The 13,211-nt window shown below is 40.7% G+C and overlaps 1 protein-coding gene across 1 annotated transcript in view; it reads right to left on the bottom strand.

Moving 5' to 3' along the window:
- Window positions 1–1,484: 1,484 nt before the first annotated feature.
- Window positions 1,485–13,211, bottom strand: part of cntn3a.1 (contactin 3a, tandem duplicate 1) — a 112,411-nt gene continuing 100,684 nt past the window's right edge. Inside the window, exons 17-23 of the mRNA XM_050065888.1 lie at window positions 12,954–13,024; window positions 11,591–11,825; window positions 9,543–9,658; window positions 9,092–9,278; window positions 7,135–7,247; window positions 3,752–3,920; window positions 1,485–2,938 (exon numbers count right to left, since the gene is read on the bottom strand). Coding sequence (XP_049921845.1) covers window positions 2,847–2,938; window positions 3,752–3,920; window positions 7,135–7,247; window positions 9,092–9,278; window positions 9,543–9,658; window positions 11,591–11,825; window positions 12,954–13,024 — 983 coding nt within the window. The 3' untranslated portion in view covers window positions 1,485–2,846. The remainder of the gene's footprint in view (window positions 2,939–3,751; window positions 3,921–7,134; window positions 7,248–9,091; window positions 9,279–9,542; window positions 9,659–11,590; window positions 11,826–12,953; window positions 13,025–13,211) is intronic.

The raw sequence follows: 13,211 nt of genomic DNA, 5'->3' as shown, positions 1-13,211 counted from the left end.
GCGGTAACAATATCCTCCACAAAGTGTCTGCGTTGGTGTGACATATCATAAAGGTCCTGATATTATTTAAATTTATACAACAGTTTCTGTATATTTTGAATGGTGTATAGTAGTAGACTATGCCAAGATTTTGCTTATAATTATTATTTCTGTGTTGGATTACAGGTATAATTTGTTTTTTATGACTGGTAAAGTGCCTTAAAGCCGTTAAGTGTATGTGGCAAAATATGTTGCTTGGAAGACGATGTGACGTCTTTGTAGATTTTAATCACAATAAGTTTTTGACCATGTTATGTAGCATGTAATAACCCTGGACTGTAAAAGTAAATGACATAGCCACCGTGACATCACCCATTGTTTGTGGGCTCCAGTTTTGAAGCATTGACTGAAGTCAGAAGTGACCATATTTGGCCAGAGGCTGGCGCTGTGAAGGAGCGCAGGGTGGATCTGACTGAGACGCCGAGGACACTATCAGCAGACAGCATGTCGCTCAAAGCTGCCCACCCCTTACTTATACTTAAATTTAAGCCTTAATAAAATGTAAACAGGTGAGCTATGAAAAAATTCACCCATCGTACAGTTGTCACAAAGGGGGAAATTAGCTGTAGAGACCAAAACCGTTCTTTGTACCAGGATTTAAAGGTGTTAATTTCTACTGTAAAGTTTGACATTTTAACATGGGGGTCTGTGGGGATTAACTGGCTTCTGGAGCCAGCCTCAAGTCGCCGTCCAAAGAATTGCAGTTTTTGGCACTTGCATGTTGGCTTCATTTTCCAGGAATAGGAAATCAAGAGGATAGTGGATCGGGTAAAATGTAAGTTAGAAGGAATTTACCTGCTGTATTTCCAGTCTCAAATAAACCTTGTTCAAGTTTTCTCCGTCCCACGTCAAAACTGGGATACCTTGAAGACTAACGTCCTGTTTCCACACAGTTTTGTTTTGTGTCTGTATTTCTATATACTTTAGAGTACGTCAAAAATTTGCTGCAAAAGTTCAATTTTCTAACATACTCGGTCCGAAAAAAGAAAAAAAAAAAAAAGACGAATGACATTTGCAAACACCTCTCGTAGGCATTAAATGATTGCTGGTTGACCTGCAAACATACACAGAGCTGTGTGGAAACAAGGTGTAAGTTTCCACAAGGCCAAGGACCTTGTATGTTAAAGCAGCCACTACATAACACAAACTGAGAGTTACTATTCTATGTGTGTGTGTTGCATGTTGATTTTCAGCTTCAACTGTGACAGCTTTTTAAAGTGTGACCTTTCATTAATAAAACTATGACCTTGGAAAAAGTAGTTTGACAAAAAAACTTACCTCAAAGTCGACTCACTACTTTTTTTTCAGAGCAAACTCCATATGCTAAGTAACACCATAACAGCTTTACTTCACACAGCAACATGGCCTGATGAGGCACGACCTTCCTGCCTCTTGGCCTCCTCTGACATTAAAGGAAGAACTCAAGAAAATGGCATTATATTTATTAAAAGCAGGTTGATCCATTCAGACATCCTTAGCAACGTAGGTACGCACACTGACCAATCTCATGCCAAACAGCAGCTGACAGTAAAATACCATCCCTCCTTTGCAAGCTATGTTAGAAAAGTCAGTAACCACTGCCACTTGTACTGTATTACAATGCTCATCATGAAAGACGTAGGAGAAAGGCATGTTGTTTCTGAGCCCAAAACGCCCAAAAATATGATCTAGAAAGTAACAAAAGTGAAAAATCTCGACATAGCGAAGGTCAGTTATTCATAAATTATAGCATGAGTGAGCCAAAACACAATGCGGATTAACAGAGGAGGAAAAATAAATAAAACGTCTCTTGAATCATAACAACATGGATCGTAATCATAAGACTTAAGGCTCATTTGGGACCTGAGGATTTCATACATACAGTGTACAACAATGCGGCTCACACTGCTCAGCGTGCCTTTGTTACACACTCATCATGGACGGGGGAGGAAGGTAAGACATCAATTAATCAACACAAGTCTGCTGTTTACAATGGAAGCCATATTGGGGGCATACACGCTGCATTTTCTCACAATGATACAACAGGTGGAACTGAACCTCGCCGGCTCAATACCTTTGGTTACAGTCAGTTTCATGGCAACTCTGAGGTTTCGATGTAATGTGGTGTAACGTAAAAGCATGAATAAAATCGAGGCAAAGTTACAAAGGTCCCAAATTCTGGTTTGTCATAAAGCAATGAGGCTTAGCTCCCTGTTTTTTGGCAGGGATTAGTAACAGTTGGTTTTCCTTCTTAGACAGTGCAGGAAGTTTCCAAAAGACGGTCCAAAGAGAAGGAGGGAGAAGACATCTCTTGTCTTAAACCGAGCTTAAATAGAACTTCACTCACATAAATATGAGTCTCCTCCATCCCTAGTTAAGATAAAATCCTAGCATCCAAGAAAAGTCCAGTACATACAATATCCGTTTACAGAACCTGCACAGCCCCACAAAGAAAAAAAAAACATATACACATCCTATTGTGCATCACACACCACTGGGCCTCAAAGGTTAAAACCGTATGAGAATATCCACTGGTCAGAAGGGAGCAAAGAAAGAAACGTCTTCAAAGAGACTGCAGTCAAGTCACGGTGTCCTTTCACTTCCATAAAAGCAACTTCTGAAAGAGCCAGTTCCTTTCAATAACTCCTTCAGAAAGGTGGAGGAAAAGAATCTTCCTCAGAAAGGGATCTTTGTAGAACGAAGAGGAAAGACACAGTAGGGTAGGGAAGGGAGCAGGTAGAAATGCGGCTGTCAGCCTCTTGTTGTCTCTGACCTGCTGTTTCTCCTCTTAATAGGCAGCTGTAGTGCCGGGTGAATGCAGATGTTTGTCATAGTACAGTCCTGGCTGTGAGGATTAACACTGCGAGGTTGACCAAGGGAAGCGAAGAAGACTCTGGAGCTGCTCCCGTGGCTATGGAGCCTGAAACACACAAGCAGATCAAAATCCAACAAAGGAATGTTGCTCTGTAAACATGGCTTGAGTGAGACCGCTTGACATGGAGGTCTCAGAGTAATTATCAGAGTAAAAAAAATACAGCAGACCAATTAGAAAAAGCCTTCACTACAAAGAGCCACAGTGTGGTGTGAGTACACAAACGTGTCAATAGATGGCACTGGTACGCTGCGCTCCGTTATGGCTTTCAAAGAGCCAGACTGGAGACATGTGGGGTGGGCACGGCAACAGACATAGTTTGATTAAAAAGAAAAAAACCCCCACACTCTTAAACAACTAGCTACTGCCAATATTCTCTGCAAGTCTGAGCCCGTTTTATTGTTTGATGATATATATTTCTCAGTCTGTGGGTAAGAGACTTTATTTTTACAGCTAAGACAACTGTAAACACAGCGTTCATATTTTGCTTCAAAGACAAAAGGCTTATTTGAAGACTCACCATTTTGCACCAACATTTAATGGGGGGGAAAACACCTCATAGAGGAGTCAGAGATACCAATTTATCTAAAGGCAGCAGCCTGAAAACACCATAATGCAATGCAGCTACGGAGCTTATTGTGTTCACAGTGCATATTTTTACATTCACACATTGGTATTTAAATTCAGGAAGAAGTTGACAAAAGAAGTTGAGGGAAAAGTGTAGGCAAAGTAATTCCTCATATGCTCAGAACAGTAGTATGTTAGTATGGCAGTTAGGTTTTTTACAAACTAGCTCAACTGAATTCATGACAAACGGTGACAGACATCATTTTCATGTTTCATGTCTCAGCGCTGTCCCACCTGCTATCTTGGGGATGGTGATCTGGCGGCTGCTGCTGCCTTCCCCTCCCTCACTGAAGGGTTTGATCTGGATAACGTAGTCCTGGTTGACCGGCAGTGACAACTCCAAGGAGGTGGTGTTGGTCTCCACCACGCTGGGGCGGCTGTGTTTGTCCTGGCTGTACATCACCTGCGGGCAGCGGAGAGGTAAAGATGAGGACAACGTGAGGGTGCTGCGTGAGGCCGCTCCGAACACAATACATCATGAGAGTGGTTTCAGGGAGTGCTGCCTGTTGTTGATGCATTGACAAGAAAAACTGAGTTCTCGCTCTTGTTTCCGTCAGACAGCGCTGCAAGATGTAATGTGCTGCCTCCCAAACTAACAAGGATGAATCTTACTGTAGATATCTGCACATGGCTGTGATGGACCACCAGAGGAGAGGGTGCAGCAGAGATAAGGGGAGAGTAGAGATGCATCAATATAGTCAGCTGCAGCTTGACTCTGGAATGTGGATGCATCTGAACGTTTTAATATACACAAGAGGTTTTACACAGTAGTCAACTAGTCAACACTGTGCACGGCTGATGACTAATTATTCACTTGTGGCTTTAGCACGATTCAGTAATAAAGAAATGGCAATGTGTCAACAGAATGACAAGACAAGTGAAACTTCTGCTGCAGCATTAATTAGGGCACAAACTGTAAACTCTACTGTACACTCACTTGATGTCTTCACAGCTCTCTCTCTCTACCACACACTCCCATTACACACACACTCACTCCGCTATTCTACAAATGACCAACTCTCTTGTTACACTTGTTTGAACAATCGTCTTCTACGTTAGGCCATGTTACAAAAACAGAATTTAAGGTAGAGAAGGAGAGACTACTGTTGGCCCTACAAGACGGCAGTGTTGTTAAACTGTTAACACGCTGATGACACCTGCTGTAGCGACTGCAGGAAACAAGCTAAAAGTCGCTGAGAGGCTGAGGCTGGGGCCGGTTAACTTGTGTGACACGCTGACAAAAGATTCGAGATTCAAAACATATTAAATCAATTTAGTAATGAAAAGGAAACAATTTATTATAATGTGCACAAACTTATAATTAAGATGATCACAGTTAAGTAAGGTCAACAAAAAATACGGCATCCCACTCACCCTCTGTCCCCAACCAAAAAACCCCACACATAGGTCAAGATAAGATGCTGATATAGATTGTAAGTGTCACCGCCCAAACCCATGTGACCTGACTCTCTCAATACCTGAATCACAAAAAAAAAAAGTAATAATATCCCAAAACATATAACAATACAAAGTCATAAACCATCCCAAAACACATTAATCTTACAAGATTCATTCCCTTTTAAATTAATTCATGGCTCCTACACCTGAGGTACGTCGAGTAGGCGGAGTCTGTACACCATTTGACAGTTATCTTAGCCAGTAGATCTGTTGGATCCATCGCTAAATTTCAGCCGCCAGAGGAGTGTTTCCGTCATCACAACCACATGACCCAAACAAACACGTGTCAAGTCAAGGAGATTGATAAGATAGAAGGCTGATGAATGTCATTTAGGCTTACAAAAAAATCATATTATGAACATTACTGTTCATGCAGGCGATTATTCATCAACTAGGAAAACTACCCTTGTTTGTTTTGTTATGTGGTTATTATTAATTACACTTCATTTCACTTTATCTGAACAGGTTTCCCACCTCTCACTATTGTGTTTTTAGCGACTACGCACTGAAATAGAGTCGACCCAAACACATACTTTTTCTGTTTATATTTAGTAGGTACTGCAGCTGCCCTTAAAAAGTACGTACCGTTGCATGCTCATATATCTGTTACCTTGGAGATAACACAAAACGCCATTTGCCAAACTCGCCAGAGACAAAGGTCAACCCAGAGAGCTCTGCTGTTGTTACTTTGCGATGAATGTAGTTTTCAATTTTAAGTTATGACTACATACATTGTAGATTCTAACATACTATATTCATCACAGTAAAAAAACGTGCATTTCTCTGTCGTTATTTTCATAGTTGTGTCCTTTTGTTGTTTGTAATATTTCTGATTATTTTGTCCATTTAAAAAATTAATATTCCTATTATTACTATTCCACTGGTCATTAGTCATTTGAATGCTGTCAGTGAACAGTCAATCAGCTGTCAACGAACTGTCAAGCTGTCATCTGTGTGCAACTCAAGCAATGTGATGTGCAGAGGATTGTGCATGCTGGCCTGCATACTGAAGAATGCAACCAGATGTAGTAAGACAGTCTGATATTTCTGGCATAAGATATTTGACATAGTATGTACTGGGACACACTAAATCTTTTCTGGCATACTAAATAGTATGGTTTAGGTACTGGAGTGCACAGTTCATATCTCTAGCAAGCTAGCTGGGGCTTTAGTCCAATCAGATTGTGGCTCACTTGATAACAGCTTCTCAGAGCCAGTTGAGGACTCTGCTATTTCACCAACCCCCCTGCAGGTCCCACCTACATTAGTTAACCCTTTACTGGCTGTATTTGAGACATTTTGATGAGAACTGATTGTTGCTATTGGATGAAAATAAAATCTCCCACAATTTACAGACTAGACAGCTACTTTTTGGGAGTAGTCCATGTCTACTAAAATGCAGTAGTCATGAATGCCCTACTATACAGTGAGCCCGACTCTCAGGAGACCCCTTTAATGTAGTCAGAATAATGTGCAGTGACTGCAGGTGACATGGACACCAGATTTCACAGTTTCATATTCTAAATGTAAGAGGCTCCACTTTCATGTCTGAACTATTTTTCGTAGATTGATAAACCCAGTGGCACCTCAGAAGGATTCATAACAATCTGAAATGCAATTTCTGAAAGAATCATTAAAATATGTATTATGCATATGATGCTGCCATGAAAAGTCAAATGTCACAATCTGGGAAGATGACAATCAATCTCGTGGCAAAACGTATAATTTCCGATAATGACTCCCCTCCTGACAAAACAATCAGAACAGATTTTTGTCTGTGGCTGAAATTATGTGGCTAAAAATAATGGGATGTGGGAGTTGTGGTTACCAGGGGATTGTTATTTTAAGGGGAGTTGGCAATTTGTGGAGGTCTTCAAAATTAAATGAATATGCAGCTACACATCGCACCGCCACAAATCCTGTATGAAATAGTTAGTGCATGGCTTGTTGCACTTCCAAATTAAATGCAGTTACCTCGGCGGTGACAAGTTTAGATGCTTCCTTACTTATCAGCAAAATCAGTGTATTCATTAATGAGTGCAGTCAAAAAGTAACGGTGCTCTCATTTGGAGTAAATGGAGCAGGTGACAGTCTGTCATTCTCGGTTATGTTACAATCTATAAAACCAGTCACCTTTCAAAGCCTTATATAAGCCTTACCTTATATCCTGTGACTTCTGACTCATTCTCCAGAGCGTGCACTTGGTCCCACCTCAGGATGACCTTGGAGTTGGAAGTGTTCCACATAATTTTGACCGGGGCTTGACTGGGTGCTGGAGGAGGAGGACGAGAGGGAGAGGAAGAGGAGGCAGAAAAACAACAAACCACCCGCTCGATAAACAGTAAAGTCCAGAACCAACCCAGCATGAAGGAGATTTCTCATTATCAGTTTATCATCCCACTGTTAGGAGCGAGCGGCGACTCTAGGAATATGTGTGTGGGAGTGAGTGTACGGCTGTCTGTGAGGAGGATGAGGTGACATGAAGAGATGTGAAGAAGAGACATGCGAGTGTGCAGCGGAGATATTAAAACTGTGATATTAATTTACATTATTAGCCTACATGAACACCAGGTGCTGCTCATCTGTCAGGGCCCTGGGAAGTTTTTAAACACTAGTGGCTCCTTATAGAAGTGTTTTGACGAGTGGGTCACTGTTTTGTTTGAATCTCATGCTCTGCAAGCATGTATACAGACGCACATGTATATGGTTACTGGCATGCAGGTGACATAGAGGAAGAAAGGTGTGAAACAATATAAAGAGGAGTTAACTGTTTGCAGGAAATCGCTCAGCAGGAAGCATCTCATTATTTTCCAGCAAAGCCTGCGCGTCAAATTGCACAGTGTGACCGTGAATTACGCTGGCATTTACATCAAAGATTTGCATGTCTATCAAATGACAGGAGTGCTACATGACGTCCTTCAGTCTCACACTATTCATGTCGATAAGACTTCAAATGTAGGGACAGAGAGCTGTGTATGACATCCAGCGAGGGTCCCCTGGCGCGAGTCAAACCGTGGGCGTTAAATAAATACAACAGTGGATAAACAAGACACCCTCACATGGTACCTTTAAAGGGAAAGTTCATCCTAAAATCAAATATATATTTTTTTCCTCTTACCTGTAGTGCTATTTATCAGGCCAGATTGTTTTGGTGTGAGTTGTCGAGTGTTAGAGATATTGGCCACAGAGATGTCTGCCTTCTCTTGAATATAATGGAAGTAGATGGCACTCGGCTTGTGGTGCTGCGAGTGCCAAAAATATATTTGGAAAACTCAACAGCAATGTCTCTTTCCAGAAATCATGAAGTGGTTATGCAAGAGAATCCACAGACCTTGTTGTGAGCAGTTTCATGTAGGATCTATTTTCTTCCTACTAAACTAAACCTGCCAACAGTATCACAGCGCAGAAGGAAGCGTGCATCTACTCATGGACAGCGTGCTTGTGACAGCGCAAGATGTAAACACTAATGAGCTGAGCTGTAACTTGTGTTTTGTGGATGACATGAAGCGGGTGACATATGACATATGTGTATGAATCAGTACAACTCGAGTTGACTTGCTCGCAGGCGTCACTCCATTTGTGCTAGGTGAGTTAGTAGTAGATGCACGCTTCCTTCTGCGCAGTGGTACTGTTGGCCTTGTAGTTCGGTAGAAAATAGTTCCTACATGAATCTGCTCACAACAAGGTCTGTGAATTATCTTCAGTCATGAGTCCTGGAAAAAGACATTGCTGTTGAGTTTTTCAAGTGTATATTTCAGGCGCTTTGAGCACCACAAGCTGATCGCTGACTATTTCTAATATTTTCGAAAGAGGGTGAACATCTCCTCGGCTGACATCACCAGCACTCAGCAACTCACACCAAAACAATCTCAACTGATAAAGAGCACTACAGATATGAGGAACAATATGTATTTCATGATTTTGGGGTCAATAGCCCCTTTAAGGTGCTCTTGTGTAGTGGTTATTCCCCACTTTCACGAATAATTAGTGAAACATTATCGGTTAAAATAATTATATACCAAATGGACCATGCACCTTTAGCCAGAGGTTAAAACAAAGAAAAAAGTCATGCACAAAAGTCACAGTCAGTCTCCTCACTATGCTCAAAGTCCTTACGTGGTTTCTTAGTTGTGACATTGACTATGACACTCTGTGGACCCACTCCAGCGCTGTTATAGGCCCGCAGGGACATGTAATAGGTACTGCTGCCCTCCAAATCCCTGATGAGCACTGAAGTTTTATTCCCCACTGTCCTGATCACGCTGGCTGTGTCCTGCTTCTTCTTCTCACCCCAGTACTGCAACTAAATAACACACAGCAAATACACACATTATACTTTATCAGCTTCCATGTGATTTGTTACTTAATACTTCCATCTGCTCTACTGTGGGCTTGAACCACCAAGGGCCTCATCATGCTCACATACTGCAGTTTACTCCATGAATGAATAATTATACAGCTACTAATACAAAAAGGTCACATCACACTGTTATCCAAGATATTATGCCACTAGCTGTTGGCACTACATCTGTACAATTCTTATTGTGTGGGCAAGTGTTGGTTTGACCTCATAGCCCAGGATGCGTCTGCGGTTGTTGCTCCAGGCAAGTGGCTTCCAGGTGACCTCTACCTCGGACGCTGATACACTCCTCGCCCTCAGCCTCCCTGGAGCTCTGCTGGGCTCTGTTAGGCACACAGGATAGTCAAGATAAGGAGGAAGACACAGATTCACTTCCACCCACATCTGCAGGATGACTTATTGAATGCACTGTAGCTCTATCCAATCTATCCATATCAATGCGTGAGGAGGAGTGAGTGCTCCGATATTAAGTCCTGGAAAGTCTACTAAATAAAAAGTAACAGCCCCTGCTATCTCTCTGTAGCATCATATATTCATGACTAAATGCCAACAATTTAAGACTGAGTTCAGAAAACAGATCCTTTGTCATCATTTATTTAGAGTTTACCGATCAACAACTAAGCTGATCTACTTCATCATTCCGTGTTGGTGTGGTTTGATCAGATAAGATTGACAGTGCTGTCTCAGCAGCAGCAAGTAACCCAACAACTCTCAACAAAATTTGGCTCAAATATTGCTGAATCCCAACCGGTGCCTGGAAATGTGTAACATCACTTTTCTTTTTCCATCTGAGTTCTGCCCACCTCAAACCAGTGAGAGGAGCTCAGACAAACACACAGTGTGAAATAAGCCAAATTGTTTGAACTTTGGTGGAAGTGTTTTGTGCTCTGGTAGGAGCACATCAATCATAGTATGAAACTCTTGGAGAAAATATGTTTTCTCAGTCTTTCGGGGTGTTTGGAAACAGGATTTTAGACTCAAACAATGTGACAGAAGATTTCCCACTGTTCACTTTTGGTGACAGTTATTTGAAATGTTAAGTAAAGAGTTGTTGGTGTACTTGTGGCTTTGCAGCACTGGGTGTTTAAAGGAATATTTTACCTCCCACAAATGACTAATTGTATATAGATGACTCACCCTGCGTTATGATGAATTCACGGAGAAAACTTTGTTTGTCTTGCATAGCTTTACAGTGAGCATTTATCCATTTGTTTGCTCAGTACTTCCCAAACAGACAGACCTTTCTGATGGGGAACTAAATTGAAAGTGAAATTTATTGATGCTCTCTTCAAAGCCAGACTCTATTGACAAAAACAGTAATTTTACCTCACTGAGCATGGGAGCTGCTGGTCTAACGCTGCCTCAATTGATGTGTGTTATTGTGTGACTCTGGTGAATCTGATCTAAAACTTTAAAACACCAAAGTTGCAGATTCTTTTAACTTCAATTAATCAAGAATTTTTGATTCTTAGTTCACTAGAGGCATGTGAGAAATATAGACTTATTGGTAACACTTTACTTGAAGGTATCTACATAAGGGTGACATGACACTGTCATAACTATGACATGACACTGTCATGAACCTGTCATGAACATTATGTACATGTCATAAACGTTTATGACCGCTGTCATTAAGTGTCATTCGTTTTTTGTAAAGACAAGTTGACATTGTTTGGGTTGTCTTGATTATGACAACTTGACATTAATCAAAGTGACATTACCAGAAGTTGTCTTTGTCATCACAAGTTGACATTAAATTTGTTTGGGATGTCCTTATTATGACAACTTGACATTAACATAAACACATCTTCTGGTAATGTCATCCTGGTTAATGTCAAGTTGTCATAATAAGGACATCCCAAACAAATTTAATGTCAACTTGTCATGACAAAGACAACTTCTGGTACTGTCACTTTGATTAATGTTAATAATCAAGACAACCCAAACAACTTATCATTACAAAAACTGAATGACACTAAATGACAGCAGACATAAACGTTTATGACATGTACATAATGTTCATGACAGTGTCATGTCATAATTATGACAGTGTCATGTAACCCTTATGTAGATACCTTCAGGTAAAGTGTTACAGAGTTTTCTTAATAAATATAACGCAGCACGGGGTGAGTAATTCACATACAAATGGTCAGTTGGGGGGGTGAAAAAAATCTGAAATGTTGTTAGACTAAAACTAATCTGATCTGTAATGACTGTGTCAAACATGCTTTGCTGTATACTTTAAAAGAACACACCTTCCTCCGCTGAGTAGATAGTGGTCACTGGACTAAAAGGGCCCTCTCCCTTGTTGTTGTAAACCCCGACTTTGACTTGGTACGGGGAGAAAGGAGGGATGCTCTCATTCTTGAAGACATATCTAGAGGCGTCCGGGGACGTGACAGCAGCCTGCATCCAGCCCGGCGCCCCGAGTGGGCGGAAAGCCACCACGTAGCCAAAGCCTGGACCGCTCTGCAGCTCCTCGGGAACAGGCTAAAGGAGGTATGAGTCAGAGGGATGACTCAAGATGACTGATCTTAAAGATATTAATACCTTAAAGAAATGCAGCTATGCACAGATTAGGGCACTTAGAGGAAAAGTGCTGAGGGTGGTACTGTACTTGCAAGCCTTGCATGAACTTATCACTCTGTCTGGTTAAGAGGGTTTATACTGAGGAGGAATAAAATAGAGCTATCCACACACAGCTGTGAAGTTATTCTTCACACTGTATGTTTCAATTTCACATTAAAATTCATTAACAAACCACAGTGAAGTCAGAACAAACTAACAAATATTAAGTGTCAATATTTCATCACTGTTTCTATCATACATTTCATATATATGTCAAATGTATGTGAGGTTTTTTTTTACATTAAATTCAATTTAAAGAGTGCACTTGAATGTAGCACATCAGGGTTACTAAAGCTTGAGGGAAGTTGGATTTAAGACCTTTTAAATGCCACTCTGAATTAAATGAAATTAAAGACCAACTTTGCAATAACCAAACTGAAGAAAAAATAAAAATGAACCCACAATAACTTAGGGTTAGGGACAGTTTTGCCCAAATGTTTATTGTAACATAAAACATGGCGGAGACAAGTGCAGAACAGTGATACTACGGAAAAACTTTGTATTTGTTGGTGGGTTTTCTTGGCGATTTTGTGTTTCTCCCTCTACATATGGGATTCCACTGCCTTGATTCCCTTCATGACCAATTTGAAAAACTTTTTTGCATAAAATACACTGAGCCTTGAAGTGGTTTCAGCCATGCAGTTAAATCTTGGTTAGTAGCTGTTTTTGTCACCCAAGGTACATTGACAGCTGGCTAACAGTCAGTGCATCCTCAGCTTTGAATATCCTGTCTGGAAACAAAATGAGTTTTGTTGGTGCCTCTATCCTGATCTGCCTGATGTTAACGTGACTGGCATTCAGTAAACTATTGCTCAAAATAGATGTTACCAAATATTTTGAAATTCTACTTTCCATATCTGAGCATTTTAAAAGATTCATTTAAGATCATTAAAACACCAATTAAGGCCTTGTTTTTTTTCAGATTAATGAATTTAATGCCATTTCAGACTTTTTAAGGATCTGCAGGAACCCTGGTAAATACAAGTTTACCTCCCAAGTGATGACCAGTTCTGAACGTCCTCCACCGCCGCCGTTCACTCTGGCCGGTGTCACCCTGGGAACTTACACATCAACCACAGTGTTAAAAAAAAAGTTTGTATATTCAAGCAAATGCATTACAATGTAGACAATACAATGTATGATGGGATTTTTTAATGTGTAATTTCATGTCAAATTTAAAATGAAGTCTCCTTCAAATCCCCTTCTTTGACTGCATTTGATGCATCATGGCTCTCAACCAAAGACACT

This window comes from Epinephelus moara, chromosome 16 (assembly GCF_006386435.1).
Source record: "Epinephelus moara isolate mb chromosome 16, YSFRI_EMoa_1.0, whole genome shotgun sequence".
NCBI lineage: Eukaryota > Metazoa > Chordata > Actinopteri > Perciformes > Serranidae > Epinephelus > Epinephelus moara.
This window is presented reverse-complemented; position numbering and strand designations above follow the sequence as displayed.